The sequence below is a fragment of the Odontomachus brunneus genome, unplaced genomic scaffold, assembly GCF_010583005.1.
Source record: "Odontomachus brunneus isolate Ranch 3 - 2012 unplaced genomic scaffold, Obru_v1 Obru_scaffold_050, whole genome shotgun sequence".
Classification (NCBI taxonomy): Eukaryota; Metazoa; Arthropoda; class Insecta; order Hymenoptera; family Formicidae; genus Odontomachus; species Odontomachus brunneus.
This window is the reverse complement of record NW_022639500.1, coordinates 1,580,653-1,596,564: the sequence shown is the minus strand read 5'-3', so window position 1 is coordinate 1,596,564 and position 15,912 is coordinate 1,580,653. Positions and strand designations below refer to the sequence as shown.

At 38.9% G+C, this 15,912-nt stretch overlaps 2 protein-coding genes across 5 annotated transcripts in view; both read right to left on the bottom strand.

Annotated features, from left to right (window-relative positions):
- Positions 1–15,912, bottom strand: part of LOC116845217 (MAP kinase-activated protein kinase 2) — a 39,834-nt gene that overhangs the window by 16,966 nt on the left and 6,956 nt on the right. Inside the window, exons 2-9 of one of the 4 annotated variants that reach the window (XM_032817639.1) lie at positions 14,913–15,047; positions 14,565–14,669; positions 14,288–14,443; positions 13,939–14,203; positions 13,605–13,852; positions 13,326–13,522; positions 12,896–13,173; positions 12,555–12,810 (exon numbers count right to left, since the gene is read on the bottom strand). In XM_032817639.1, the coding sequence (XP_032673530.1) occupies positions 12,555–12,810; positions 12,896–13,173; positions 13,326–13,522; positions 13,605–13,852; positions 13,939–14,203; positions 14,288–14,443; positions 14,565–14,669; positions 14,913–15,047 (1,640 nt within the window). Of the gene's footprint in view, positions 1–2,001; positions 2,367–3,211; positions 3,447–8,445; positions 8,995–12,554; positions 12,811–12,895; positions 13,174–13,325; positions 13,523–13,604; positions 13,853–13,938; positions 14,204–14,287; positions 14,444–14,564; positions 14,670–14,912; positions 15,048–15,912 lie in introns of those variants that run through there. The other 3 variants (XM_032817638.1, XM_032817637.1, XM_032817636.1) reach the window with 3 other exon arrangements.
- On the bottom strand, positions 4,596–6,841 carry LOC116845214. Its single transcript, XM_032817628.1, has 2 exons — positions 6,002–6,841; positions 4,596–5,916 (listed from the first exon to the last, which is right to left on the bottom strand). The coding sequence occupies exons 1-2, from the start codon at positions 6,502–6,504 to the stop codon at positions 4,692–4,694; spliced, it is 1,728 nt and encodes a 575-aa protein (XP_032673519.1). The 5' UTR covers positions 6,505–6,841; the 3' UTR covers positions 4,596–4,691.

Here is a 15,912-nt window from a genome sequence, read left to right as displayed (position 1 = left end):
CATATAAATCGCCAACACAGAGCGACGCAACGCCGGATTCGCCGACAACTGCGGCGATCGATGCAGTTCTGGACGCTCAAGGATAACGTATACGGCGCATGCAGAAATATTCGTCAAAGATAAACAAGGTTGCCTCGCGAGCAACCTTCGGCGGAAGGAAGGTGACAACGAGCGCGATTTCAATTTAGATCGCACGCGCGATTACAAGACGGCGGAGAGATGACGCACAGATCTCGCAAAACTTAACAGACCGGACGATTCGCAAAAATTCCCGCTCTTACGTATACACACTGTGTTCGCATTCCGATTGTCCCCCGTCGAGGTGTTAGTGGAGCCAGCAAAGTTTCGACGATAGTACAATTATAGCAGCGTTAGACCAGTGCTCCTGCCGTTCATAATCGGGGAAAGAAGCGCACGATTATCGCGAGAGATGCACGAGTCGACACGTCGGTCGATACGTCGGTCGTTGGTTCGTCAAGCTGATTAGGGGACAGAGTTGCGCCGACGGTCTCTTGATTAACCACACGGGAAAAACAGTATGGCCGGCCCATAAATGCGGTTGTGTAGATCGGATTCAATAATAAAATACGGAACAAACGATTATGTGGTTGCTGCAACCACATAACAGCGCTATCGCCGAGTCACAGTGACGATATCTGACTGCTTCCAAGCAGGATACATTCATGGCAAATGTCAGTCCGATCGATTTCGCTACAATCAGATCACGCGCAACCACACTGATGCAGCAGATGTGCCTGAGTGACTGAGTCACATCGACTGTACGCTGAGAAAAAAATTGGTTGAGTTAATGTGCCTTTGCCTGAACACAAAAAATTCGTTTGAGCAAACGTTTAGTCAATCGAGTTAGACATAGTCAATTAACTCAATAATTGTGATATGGCATAGTAAATATATCAACATAACTTACTGTTGGACTGACACGTAACTCATTCAATAGATACAATATTTCTTGGAAGGCGAATGAATTATCGACTACTTTTTCTTTCTCAATATATACATTATCATCAGATAAAGATAACTAGAATGATGACTATGCCGTTTATAACTAAATTTTTTGTTCCGTGTACTATATCTGTTTTTTTCCGTGTGACTTTTGCCAAATTATTTCTACCTACGAATAAGAAATATCGATTGGACAGGAATGTCTAGTTAAACACGAGTTCTACTTAATCGCAATCGAGCGCAGAGATGAGCGCAGAAACAAATAGCGAAAAAACACTTCAATCAACATCAATCGGCTCCGGATACTATTCTGTCGCAAACGTGTTCCAATGTTCGATTACATATTCGCGATGTTAAAAATGCCTTTAGAAATCGCTCGGATTTATCTATCTCAAGATGCAATTTAATCCACGCTATCAGAAGATTTCCTCATCAAGACATTATTTTCTCTTAGGAAAAAAAAAATTAATACATTATATTCGAAATTTTTCCTTCATGTTACACGGAAAAAAAGGATTTGTTGCAGCAACAAACTAATTTGCTATATATGGACAATTAAATATAATTCGCTGTGTTAGCTATTTTCCCTTTGCTCTAGGAATCTATTCCCTTGCTATGATAACAAGGAAATCTGCTCGTACAGCAAAACAAGTGGCAAATTTGCTACAAGATGACAATTAATTTACTACTTTAGCTGCTTTTTTGTTGCAGGAGCAGATTTTCTTGTTATCTTATCAAGGAAATTCCTCCAGCAAAGAAAAAGTGTCCAACACAACAAATTATATTTAGTTGTCCATATCTTTTTTCCGTGTAGAATTAATTCGCGTGAGGAAAACGTGGAAATATATCTTCTAAACTTTAAAGAGGCGCAAATAAAAGCGAAAGAGAGCACAAATAATAATCGCGATCAATGTTAATCCACGTTGGCGCAACTCCTACCCCCGTAATACGATCCTCGCGATACGGGAGGACGTGTTCAATTATCTTTTCATTTCTCTTTTCCATATAGGAACTATAATTAAGACGAAAAATAGAGACCTCCAGAATCTCCACTTAGTTGTCGACTTCGGCATTGATGCAGCTCTCGACTTTCGCACGGCTAAGTCCCGAATCGTCGGGGCAGATTAAGCATCACCCCCCGTGCTTGCCGTAAAAGTCGAAGGCTCCTTCTCAAGGGGACGACCTCCCGCAGAGATGCAAGTGTGACGGTAGCAGCGGCACACGCACACACGTGTGCGCGCGTGTGCGTTACGGAAAGAAGAAACCGCCCCAGAGGGAAAGATAGGAGAAGTTTTAGTCCGCCCACACACGGCGCCTTGTATTTCGCCTTTCACTCTTTTCGAGTCTTTCGGGGACTTTATTAAGTCGAGCCGAGAGATAATCGGGTAGGCCGGCGCTGAAAACTGAAGATAAAGATAAACCAATGATGATTAATGCGACACGCGCGAGCAGATCGATATATCGGCTGATATTCGGCAGAAAAAAGAAGCGTCGTAGATCGGGCTCGGCGAGAAAGCAACGTTTCCCGGAAGCTTACGAATGTAATAAACTCCACACACCAATGTCCCCCGATCGACGGGGACCACGGTATTTCCGGTATACCGTCGAGCCCTCGGATAGCGCGAGTTTTAACGTCCTTCGGCTCTTGGCTCGACAAATTTTCATAATTTCTTGTTAAGCATGACGAAGCGTTCTCAGCTAATTCCGCGCGTCATAGGTAGAAACTAGTTCGTACTCGAGAAGCAACACTTAAGAAATTGTTTGCAAATTTTCTTGAATAAAAAGAGATGTATACATGATGCAACATTTATTTGAAGTTTATCTGACATGAGAATATAGATAAGATAAGAAGTCAGAAAGACAGAAGATAAGAATTCTTCCATCTAGAATTCTATAAATGGGTTCAAGTTCCAATATAAAAATTACATTACCGCCGATGCACTGTTATGAAAAAATTACACAATGCTGATTGCTTACTGAACTTCGTCCTCGCTTGCATTATCTCGCTCTGGTCGGAAAATCAGCGAATACGTATCCGCTCCGGAACCCAGAGCCGAAGGCGACATCATCGCGTGCGTATTTTTCATTCCGACGTTATTCTTCTTTTTTTTTTTCTTACATTCGATATCGCGTGATGTAGCGCGAGTTGTATAATGCGCGCGATTAAAGTGGAACGAGTGCATTGGAGTGCGTAGAAGCGGCTCGAGAGTACATTTGCACATAATACACGCGCACAATAAACACTTACTCGATTAGCGAAGAATGATCGTTTATCGTTAGGCGAAACAGCGGAACAACGTCCCCTGCGGTTGGCCCTCGCGCGAACCGACAAATTCAATTCCGATCTCGCTCCGCGTCGCCCTCGCGCCTTCTCCTGGTAAATGCCGCACGGGAGAAAGAAACAATTCCAGGTAGCAGACACGGGAACGATCGTGTCGTATTAATAGCGACGATGAGATCAGCTCGTGTTGGATTGAGCTTGGCTAAAAACGAGGGGCCGGAGACGGAATTATTGATCGTGAAGTACACGACAAACAGGTGGACATGCGTAAAACGAACGATGGCGAGCCAAAAAGAACGGTACATCGACGTTTAATGCACCTAATGCGATTGGTCTTGGACGCTTCATACACGTCTGACGCGAAGATCACTAAGGAGATGTCATCATATGCGATAACGAGCGCTAAATGTACGATGAGAAGAGAAAGGCCAACCGCATGCTACGTTGACGACATTGATAAACACACAATTTGGCACAAAAAGCTGATGTTAAAGCACAACTGCGATGAGAAAATATGCAAAGTAGTATGGAGAAGAGAAAGAAGATTTAAGAGATAAAAAATATTCGGTGGGTATTTATTCGGTGGGTACTAGTAGCAAGTTTACTTGTACTAAGATATTTTTTCATACAATATATATAAATATATTTTATATATGTATAAATATATTGCATAAATATATTTCAAATAATCATTTTTCTTGAAAACCTAATTTTTCATGAGACAATCGTTTATCCCACTTAAATAAAAGAATTTAGATTTAGGTAAATATATTATTAGCGCTCACCGAATACAGATTTTTTATATTTCTCTTTTTTCTCTCTAAAGTTCACTTCTACATGGCCTATTATTCGCGACAGATGAGACAATTTTATGCATTATGTACTACAGAATATTTCAAGTGCCGCACGTATATACATCTTCGAGTGTGATTCTAACAAGGGGAACCCGGCAGTCTCTGATCACCGATTTGAATAAAATTTTATGGGTGTGTAGTATGCACTCATACATTTACTCCTGTAAAGCCGTAGGACCCACTATTGAGGCATTCTCGAGAAATATTTTTTTAAATATTTCGAGAAAAATTTTTGTCCCTATAGTACCGTTACGGAAAAACAGTTTTCGAGCTAGCAACGTAGCGTCCACGGTAAGACGTAGACTACTACGCTCAGGGTTGCAGGTTCGATTCCCTGAATGATTTTTTTTTTTTTTTTATTTAAATCTTATATATTTTTAAATTTGTATATAACACAATTTTAAACTGTTTTTAATTATTTTATATAAAATTTTTTAATAAATAATTTGTATGTTAAATAAATATTTTTTTAATCAAGGAATTTAAAAATGCTCATTTATTATTAATTAAATTAAAATTTCTTATGCACACAAAAAATATATTTCCAATAAGAATTTACAACAACTGTTATACAATAAGTTAAAATGTACAATTTACTGTTTTACAATAAGTTTGCAGCTTTTAGGGTGGTATTTATCATAAAAACATTTAAAACATAATAATTCGTTGCACCATGCACATACAATCATAGACATTTCATGCGCACAGTCTGTACAATTTGTTTTATTAACAGAATCTGGAAAACAAACTTCGTTAACGTTTTTAAAAAAAGTTCTCTCATTTGTTATTTGAGACGCAAACCATGCATATTTTAACATATCACAAAAGATTGGTGCGCTTAACTGATTGTGAACTAAAGAATGTATTTTAATAGCATCCTCACGATTGGCTATTTTTCTATTTCTTTTAAGGAGATATGTACAATTTTGTAATTTTTTGATAAAATTTTGAACTTGTCTAAAAAAATACACATCGCATGGCTGGCATAAAAGAGTACACTTTGGCGGAATAATTTTTATTTGACAAGATGGAATATCCTCGTCATCCACAAAAATATCATCATATATTTGTGAATTTGTTTGGCCACCCCAAGAATCTATTATTAATAAAAACTTTTCATTCTTAACATATGGCTGTAATATTTCTTTTAAGAAGTCTTTATAGATATTTGTAGTTAACTTTCCTGACTTTGAACATTTGACGATGACATTACCGACAAATTCGACAACAAGAGCATCAACTTGCTTCTGTATTATTGGACCAAATTTGTCTCCAGTTTCTTGTAAACAGAGAAACACTTTTGGTACAAGCTTTCCTGAACAAGTTAATGCATATTGGGCCGTATAGGAATGAGAAATTTTATGAAGACTCTTCTTTTTAACAAATACAGATTTAACATCTTTCTGTGCTAATGTCCAATTAATTGTTGACTGATATTGGCAACCAGTTTGATCTGTATTAATTATTAAATCTGGGGAATAATTTTGTAAAAGTGGTTGGATTTGTTTCCTAAATCTATCCGCAACAGCCAAAATTTCGTCCATTCCTGCTGCCTCTTTTTCAGAAACGTATTTGGTAATCCGTCGTTCCCGAATATTATTTCTGCGTTTAAAATCATCAGCCCACGTTTTTCCTGCTGAAAATTTAAATGTGCTGGAGAGGAATTGTTGCGCAGCTGCCATCGCCCATTGTTGTAACGTTCTTGTTGTGACTTGTTCGAATTTTTCTCTAGCTTCTGTAAATCGATCAAGTGTCCAAGAATTGATGGCATACAGTTTGTCAAATCGCGTCCCACCAGATAATACATCTTTTTCCCATCTAATAATAAAAAAAAATAGAAAAGCATTATAATTATTTAATCAATAGAATATAATAGAATGTGTTAAAAGCATCGTATACGTACTGTTTTAAATCGCTTTTACATTTTAAATAATGTGCTCCTTCTCTCTGTAATGTTTGTAGCGACCAATTAGGATGTTCTTTTGCTATGGCTACAACTTTCCGTTTGTAATCCAAATCTATTGTTTTGAATTTTTTTTTCTCCGGAGAATCGATCCACTCTTCCGAAAGTGGAGATGACTGCGATGATAACGACTCTTCTAATGGATACATTGATGCACAATCAATAAAACTGTCATCAATATCTTTTTCATGTGAAAACACTAATTCTTCCTCCTCAACGAGATGCATATCATTAACCATATCGACGATACGGTTATATATTTCGTGGCCTATAACAGTTGTCTTTTCCGTTGAAAGATCTTTCACGGACTTTTCTGGAATATACTCATTTTCAACAAGCAACTTCTCGCTTATTTTTAAAGCACTTTTTAAGAGCAATTTGTTATTAAATTCTTGTTCTTCTTCCTTCGCACTAGCGCTCGTTGACGGTCCCGGAATATCCATATTGCAAGTAAAAAAGCACGAATATTTTCTGCAAACTATAAGAAGCACGTCTAACTCGAAGAACGACTGTGTTGCTACTACCGGTTTGTTCGCTAGACGAGCGGTTTCGTATACCTGCTAAGGTCCCGAAAAAAAGATCAAAATCGTTGGTATAATGGTGGGTATACTCGTGGGTATAATGATTTATGAAAACTCTAATTTTGACGTTTTTAAAACAGTAATTGTAAATTCTTATTGGAAATATATTTTTTGTGTGCATGAGAAATTTTAATTTAATTAATAATAAATGAGCATTTTTAAATTCCTTGATTAAAAAAATATTTATTTAACATACAAATTACTTATTAAAAAATTTTATATAAAATAATTAAAAACGGTTTAAAATTGTGTTATATACAAATTTAAAAATATATAAGATTTAAATAAAAAAAAAAAAAATCATTCAGGGAATCGAACCTGCAACCCCGAGCGTAGTAGTCTACGTCTTACCGTTCGAAAATTGCTTTTCCGTAACGGTACTATAGGGACAAAAATTTGTCTCGAAATATTTAAAAAAATATTTCTCGAGAATGCCTCAATAGTGATCCTACGGCTTTACAGGAGTAAATGTATGAGTACTTACTACACACCCATAAAATTTTATTCAAATCGGTGATCAGAGACTGCCGGGTTCCCCTTGTAAGTTTTCCGGAGTTTTCCCACGAATGGATTTCGGTCACGAACAATGGGTCGTTCAAGGTAAACACAAGCGCGCGTAGTAGGCAGTTTTTAATTTGACGTTTACTCCGATATCTGCATGTTTACAAACACAAGTCTTGCGAAGTTTTTTTTTCAAACAGAGCCGGCCGTTGTAAGCCATGGAAAATTTGGGCAACTATTTTTACAAGTGCAGACGTACACATCGCGGAAGACGTGCGATCGATATCGCGTGTATATCTTCAAAAGTCATTATATCTTAAGTACAGACACATGTTTTTTTTTTTATAATTTCAGAAAGAGCCAAAATTCAGTTGTGCGAATAGTAAACAAACGTGGAGAAGGTGAGAAGTAGAGGAAAGAAATAAATTATTTTCGCGAAACAACTTGTCTGTTATTTTCGTCGCATTTTCCGAGAGTGAAGAGCAAGCGTTTCTTTCGAGATAGTAGGGAATAGATGACTCATGTTATGTTATAGTCTCTTCATTCATACGTTTGAAATCATTCTCCTCGTATAGAGATATATATATAAACAACACATCTGAAAAAAGTACCGTACAAAGTCTGTTTTTTTAAATTAAAATAAGCTGCACCTTTACCCTTTTTTTTTGAGTAAAGCAAGTTAAGAGATATTTTTTTATGCCAATTTCTAATATTCAATGAGCAACATTCGAGTCTGTATTATTCCGTGATAAGGACATAATTCATTTTTCAATTCAATTACTGATACAGCCAATATTATCTAATATCTTATTAAAATTGAAATTGATATTTATTGAATATTTTATTTCCTATTACTTTTCGATCGTTAATAAATCAGAGATTTATGTAAACGTTAGTTTTGGTAGTAATTCTATTAATTATTTATTAATAAAAATATAAAACTAATCGTGCTGTCTTACTGATCTAATCATTAGGACATTTATCTCTTATATAATATAGTATTCAAGGGAAAAAGAACAAAGTTCAACACTAAAAAGCTTCAGCTAAAAAGAATAAAAACAAGTCTAACGAGTTAAATCTCATGCATTAAATCAGCACGGAAGCAAAGAGAACGACAATCGTCTTAAGTGTGAATATATCAAATGCACGATTGCGCGCCAATTTAACAAAGACGGAGACTAACTTCAAACGCAAGACGTTTGCCCTTCGCCCCTCGGAAGATTCGCGAAAGGCGTCATTAAAGCGATCGATCGAACGTCAACGCGACATAAAAAGCTCAGATACGAAATAGATATCGCATACCTGGCGGCCTGCGCCTGTTCACCTGCCGCTTCAGGATCACAACTCATAGGAGTCACAAGCGAGCCGAGCAGCTCCTGCCGGCATTATTTACGCGCAGCGTCCCGTCGATCTCACGCTCGCGCAATCATACGAAGAAATCAGGCGCAACAGCACGCGACACGGCGTCTCGCGAACGACGCTGACGAACGAAATCGATCAGCAATGACCCGGACGTGCCACGATCACTCCGCGTTCACTGACGTTTTCCAAACGCGGATCACGTCGAGGAGGAGCGTTTCCCGGAACCTGCTGCGCTGTGCGAGCCGAGCAGCAGCGTCTTCTCGAGTGTCGCCGGTACAAGTTTGGCGAACGAGGCGTTCGAGTTACGCGACGTTGGGCAACGCACGTTTCACTGGCAAAGTCTCACGACTCTCTCTCGTCAATCACTCCGTCACCAGGGTGAAGCGAGTCGGGCCGCGATCGTCGCCGAACGATACAGTGCCTCGAAGAAGATTCAATGGACGCGCGCGCGACGAGCGAGACACGCACACCAATCCGCGCGGAAAGAAGGCCTGACGACTACTGACGCGGCTATGGCGGCGCGGCACGGCGCGACGCGACGCGAACGCCCCCCCACCACGGCGCTCCTCAGCCGTGACTCACTGCGCAGGACCGGGAGTGAGGGGCACTTAACACGGTGTATCGTGAAACACGTAACCTGCTTCACCCGTTCATGTTGCACAATATAGAGTTTTATCTCGTTTTCAGATATATCGGTAAGATTTGATTTTACATTAAGATTTTTTGCTTTCTATTATGTAAATTCTTCGAGCGACTGTACATTATATTTTGTCGGCAAGATCTGATCGCACGTTACTTTCTCCCCGTAATTTCTTAATTCCATCATTGTGTCAGATAACTCGAGCGTGAAATTAAAATTCGTTCAATATAATGTCAGTTTCGCTCGAATGGAAAATTTTGCGCATGTTGCAACTCGGGTCATTAAAGAGTGCACATCCGGCACTGGCTGATCTTGTCGACACACATACACACACAATTATATTACTCGCTGAGCGCGCTTTCTTTAGAAAGTTAAATTGCCAAGCCGCGGTTATCGTGAGGATATTGACCCTATGGAATGCTTAAGATCGTGACAGAAAATCGATTAAAATTTTTATTTCTCTCTCGACATTGAGCAAAGTACGAGTATAATGATAATTAATGCGAATCCCTCGTTAATTTCTTGTGTCGTGACAACACATTATTTTCTGCGGCGTAAAGTGTAGAACATTGTACACATAATTATCCAAGCGGCACAAGATCTTTAGGAGATATCTTGGAACGTTCTTAGGATGTAGGGATGTTTTTAGAACATTTTTAGACAACGTCCTTCGAAGATTTGTGCTACTTGGTGAAATAGTGAAGGGAGAGACAAATAGAGATAGATAGAGAGAGAAGAAAGAGACAAGAGAAACAGCGTGTCTACGAGCTAATAATATTTATTTTTTATCGTAAATATATGTTATTCCGCGACGAATTTAAATATGCATGTGTTTTGTATACATACGTATATACATGTTATTCTCAGACTAACGAAATTGCATCCAACAAATTTTCTCAGGTATCTCCGATTTTATCTATATGTCGTAACTTACATAACAATAATTACAAAACTGTTAACGTCCATATAAATATCTTTCTCTTATGTAGGCACGTTCTTAATTGTATGTACACAGTTTTCTTCGTGATACGTCCGCGAAACATGATATATTGTCCCGGTGAGAATATAGCCCGAAATAAGAAAAAATTTTATTGCGGCCATTCTTTACATTCAATGATACGTAGCTGTTAAAAACGCAAAAAGCACCTAAATCTCGGAAAGGACCTAAGAATTCGATTAGATAGTTACATGTGCAAATATATTTAATATTAAACTTTAATTAAGATCGAGTTCCGGAAGCGCCGGCTGCATTATCAATAAAACCATTGATCATTTCAGCGACAAATACTTCTAAAGTCAAACCATATGTCGACTATTAATAACTATTACTTTAATAATCACAACAGTAATATATCATTATCAATATTGTGAAATAGTACCCTTCAAAATATTTTAAATCTCTGATAGTACTATTATATGCCATTAATTAATATTGTCTTATTATTACATTAGACTGCACCATCCGCATATAAAGTGGAAAATCCTTACTCGAAATATTACTTATATATTTGAACAATTGATGTAATTCAACGATTTCTTCCGCAAAAATCAAGAAAAAATTATTGTTATTATAAAGAAAAGTAAAAGAATAACATATTATAAAGTTATTATAAAAAAAAGTAAAAGAATAACATAAAAGAATATGAAGAATTTCACAAAATAATAAAAATTGAGCAGCCTCGGCATTTTAGTGCTTTACTTTCTATCAATGTCATATTAATAATTACTGCCTAATTATTAATACTTATATTTATGAGGTTTTAATGAAACATTTTCAACGTAAACTTAACGCAGCTAACGTTTCCACGATTTGTTAATGAATATATCAATTAGATATATGTAACTAGAAAATATTATTATCTTACGTTTCCAGAACCATTAAATATGTACCAAGAGTGTACACTATGTTTATAATTATTACAATTATTAAGGTATATAATTACAATGGACAATAAAATATAAAATTTACATTCAGTTAAGTAACTCATGTACAAACTGTTATATCTGCTTACTAAACTATGTTAAGTATCCACACGCGCATATCTCTTACAAAAAATATAATTTTTATTGTCCATTTCGAACAGTAGAGTAACAGCTAGTAGATGCACAAAATCTTTGATTTGTATATCAGAAGCAAAAATACGATCGTAACTTTTTCTTTCTTTTTATACTATAGGAAATCTGAGTCACGCACGTTATCCATTTGTTTCCTGCAAACATGTAACGCTGGAATTTTTTTTAGATATAATTGGTATCACGCTTCTCTAATTATTTCTTATTCTATAAAAGAAAAATGTTCTCTTTCGCAGAAAGGACAATCTAGACCAGTCTAGCGACTTTCAGATAAGAGCTCTATTTGGCTAACAACAATATAGATAATAGAATATAAACATATATGTATATACTGCCTTCCATGTGTTCTATTTTTCCCATAAGTAATACGCCGATATAAAAAGGAGAAATTTTCCTGTGGGATTGTATCATTTATATGAGTAGTATAAATACTACGATATTTTTCACTTTCGAAATATACTAAAAGTCCTACGTAGAGATCAGTTAACGAAGCTCATTTTCAAAAGAAGATATTGCATTTCATCACATAGATACTTAAAAATGCAACAGAAAACATTTGTTGTATTTTTACTTATAACCGCGTATATACGTATAAATATTATAATGTCAATACTCCCTGATTATTACGTCACAGGTTGCTCACTTCGATGAGCACAATGTTATTTAAGCTCTAACTCGTTGAAGTTATAATTGTATGCGTTATTTCTCTTTTTAAGATCAACTTAACGACGTGTCCGTATGTCAAGCTATCGTATTCCTGTATCAAAGCTTTACATAATATTCACCTACTATATAAATAAGGAAATTGTTGGATACCGAATGATTATTATAAACAATCAGAGTTTACTATATCGGAGTACGCCTAACAGCATGTGTATATACAATCGATCTGAACTTACGCGCGTTTTAGTTGAACAACAAGATAACTTCTCATGATCGTGATATAATTTCAATGCAAAAATACTTCTCGAACGTAAAAAAACATAGGAGTCGATTTTGATCTCTCACATGTCTTTTGCACTTTCGTTGTATAAAGTCATTGGCGAGATTCCAGTCACTCTGACGTCGCCGTAATATAACGATTGCCTTTAACTACATCCCAATGTGAGTAAAGACATTACTTACAACTGACAATTTTAACCGCTTGCTTATGGCTTTAAAAATGTTTCCTATCTTTAACAATCTCGTCCTCTCCAACGCCAAAGGTATCGGAATCTCACCAACGCCATCAAGGCATCTAATACTTACTTCATACATCACACGACGTATGTAACATCACGTAGTCAACGATGCAATATCATGTTAGGACTTACATTGCACTGACAGTATTCGTCACCCCATGTGACTTTCCGGTTCGGGTTTATAATCCGACATGGTAAGAATATAAGGCACGACGCTAGCGACGCTTACTCGGCCAATAAGACCTGCGAAGAAGAGATCTTCCAAGATCCTAGGATTAATCGAGCGAAGAGGCGCTAGCCTCAAGAGAAGGCGAGGTAATCTATCGGAGCCCACACGTTGTTGCAATTCTGTCCACGCTGCGTCTTGCAGAACTTCGACCTTCCTACGCCAGACACCTGCCAGCATATTATCTAAAAGAAGAATGGTAGAATATTTGCATTACTTAATTTCAACAGTATATGTATTGTCTTTCTTTCGTCTTGTGCATTTGCATACCAGGGCTAAAAAGTGTCAGAGCCTTGAGGTATGCATATTCCACGGAATCGACTTGCAGCTTGTGCAGGGAATTCACACAGTCCTGCAGCCTGCATATATGTTCCGTGAGAGACTTTACTTTGCTAGCCGTGATCTTCTCTTGCGCTATACTAGCTTGCAAGTGATTGATAATCGATGTCAAAATACTAGGAAGAGACAATGTGTACGCACACTGCGCGAGACCCAATGTAAACAACTGTCCCCAGGAACTTCGCACTAGAGCTGTTTGAATTTCAGATCTACGGTATAAAAAAAAAAAAAAAATATATATATATATATATATATATATATATATATATATATATCTTTGAGACAATATCACTGCTTGATCATCAATATAAAAGTAACGCGTTTATATAAATTTCGACGAAAGTATATGCACAATACTCACGGCAAGGCTTGAAACGCCGGGATTCCTCGTGCCCAATGCACAGATAAAAATAACAACCTAGCCGCACTCTCACAAATGTAATGAATAGATAAATACGCAGGTGCCGGACTAGGCGGCCTCAATTCGAACAACGTGTGTCGCTCGGAGATTAATTGGCCGGTCCATTCTTCCTCTGGCTCGCTCGAGCCGTTCACAGTCTGCAAGCAAACGTCACGGTATATTAAAGACCTTACTTGCACGAGAATAATGCGAAAGTGTAAGATAATAATCGTGACTTACGTCACCGATAAGCTTAGCCATGCTATCCAGCGCATGAGAAATGAGCAAGCGTTCGCGTGCTAAGGTCAAGGCGTCGCTAAGATCGCTGTCACTACTTTGGTCTTCCATGCTGGGACTCTCGGGTTGCTCCCAAGCCGGAGGTGCCTCCGGCACAGGTTGCTGCGGTTCTGGCTTCACCCTGGCGCTACGATTACCCACTTTTGTGGTAGTCGAGTCACCTAATACGGGTTTCCTCTCGTGTTGGACAGCTGTAACACCGCGAGAGACACGCGTTACTCGCGATTATCCTATCTCACGAGTTACGTCCGGAAAAAACGACCCGGTGTTAACTCACAATCGCTTCTCATGCCCATGGCCAGACACTTCTGAAGCCTACAATACTGACAGCGATTTCTATGGTGCTTAGTAACTTCACAACTTTTGCTGCCTCTGCATTGATAGCCCAGCTGCTTACGAATACTGCGTTTGAAGAACCCCTTACAGCCCTCGCAGCTAATGGCACCGTAGTGCCTGCCGCTGGCTCTATCTCCACAGACTACACATAGTTCTAAAGACAATCCTAATCCTAACGAGCCGCGTACGTCTCTCGCTAGCTTCACCTACAAAAAAGCACGAAATGTCACTCGAGAATGTGCAAAAACGATAATTAATCGCCACGAGACGTAATGACAACGGGTACTTACTTCGACGTCGACACTATTTAAATGCTCCATACCGGAGTGTAAATGGACCATTCCCGTATGATGGCTCAAACTGCGGAAATCTCTTCCTATCTTGTGCTCTATCTTGTCGTCGTGTAAATTGTCGACATGATTATTTTGATCTCTATCTAGGTCTCTCTGCAAAGATAAACGACCAGCGCTTAATCGAGCGTGAACCATCAAATCCTATTAGGGAGAAATAATCGATCAATTCCAGAGCGACGTGAGATACACAATTCGACGGAACTCTCAAACTTACCATAGCGGGATGATGTCCTATATTATGAAAATTCCTGCCCAGTTTCTCGGATTTCTCGTCGTGCAAGTTTTCGACGCGATCGGCCGGATCGATGTCCATGTCCCTCTGTAACAAAATCGCAATTTCGAAATTATTCGTGATGGATGCAACACTTTTAACTAATTAACGTTCTGAACTTAGTTAACGCTCCTAACTTTCAATTACTGTTTCCATGAAAACTGTGATATCTTTCAAAACAATATCAAATTACTTCTTTAGATCTATATTAATTTCTTTAGAACAACAATGGTATTATCATTACTTCTTAGATATAATTAACAGTGAAGAAGAAAAATTGTCGATACATACCTCCGTATCGACGTCGGCCGCGTGATCGTGGTGGTGGGACAGACTGCGAAAATCCATTCCGACTTTGCGATCCGTGTCCTTCTCGTTCATACTATCGTGGTCACGCTGTTCACGATGGTCCCTGTCCATCTCTCTCTGCAAAACGGATCGACGTCTCCGTTAGACGCGCAGTGCACAGTTTTCCAGATGCGCGAGATGCACTCCCGTGCCGATCTCATAATACGCGCGTTACCGTTCCGTTAAAACACCGACGGCGCTATTACGAGCCGAGCGTAAACGGACGGGCCGGCTCTCCTTTTAACGCGTGTTAAACAAGCATTAACAATTTTCAGCCGGATACTGCGATCCTCAAACAGTCGGCTCGCGCCGCTCGCAATTCGAACATTCTTGTAACGCACGCTGCACGATATCATTACGCGTTCGAGGAGTCGAAACTCTGCAGCGTGAAAGAAGAAACCAGCGATCTCTCCGACAGAAGATATCGCATAGATAGGCTTAAACGCTACGTCCACCAGAGCGCAATTTCAAGATACGATGCAAGGCGGCAGGTGAGGAACGAATACACATAAAGGCGACATAAAGTATCGAGGGACATTAACGACGAATAACGCGAGCTCATGGCGCACATCGCCGTAGAATATAACATACACATATCGAACACGCGACGATATCAATTATTTACAGCCGCCGCGAGAGGTTCGATTAAAATCGCGCGATCCTTCGCAATGCGAAACATGCCGCGCAATTTTCACCGTACACGCCGGCAAAACGCGGAACGAGCCTAATCCAGCCCGAATTACACGCGATTATTCACGAGTCAATGCGCCACATAGCCCGCGGGGAAGTGCAGTGTTCCGACAATCGATCCGACACCGAGCCCTCGTTCTCGAGGTCTCGTGCTTCCATCCCAAGCCGAGAGAAAAAGAGAAAGATGAGCAGAGAGAGAGAGAGAGAGAGAGAGAGAGAGAGAGAGAGAGAGAGAGAGAGAGAGAGAGAGAGA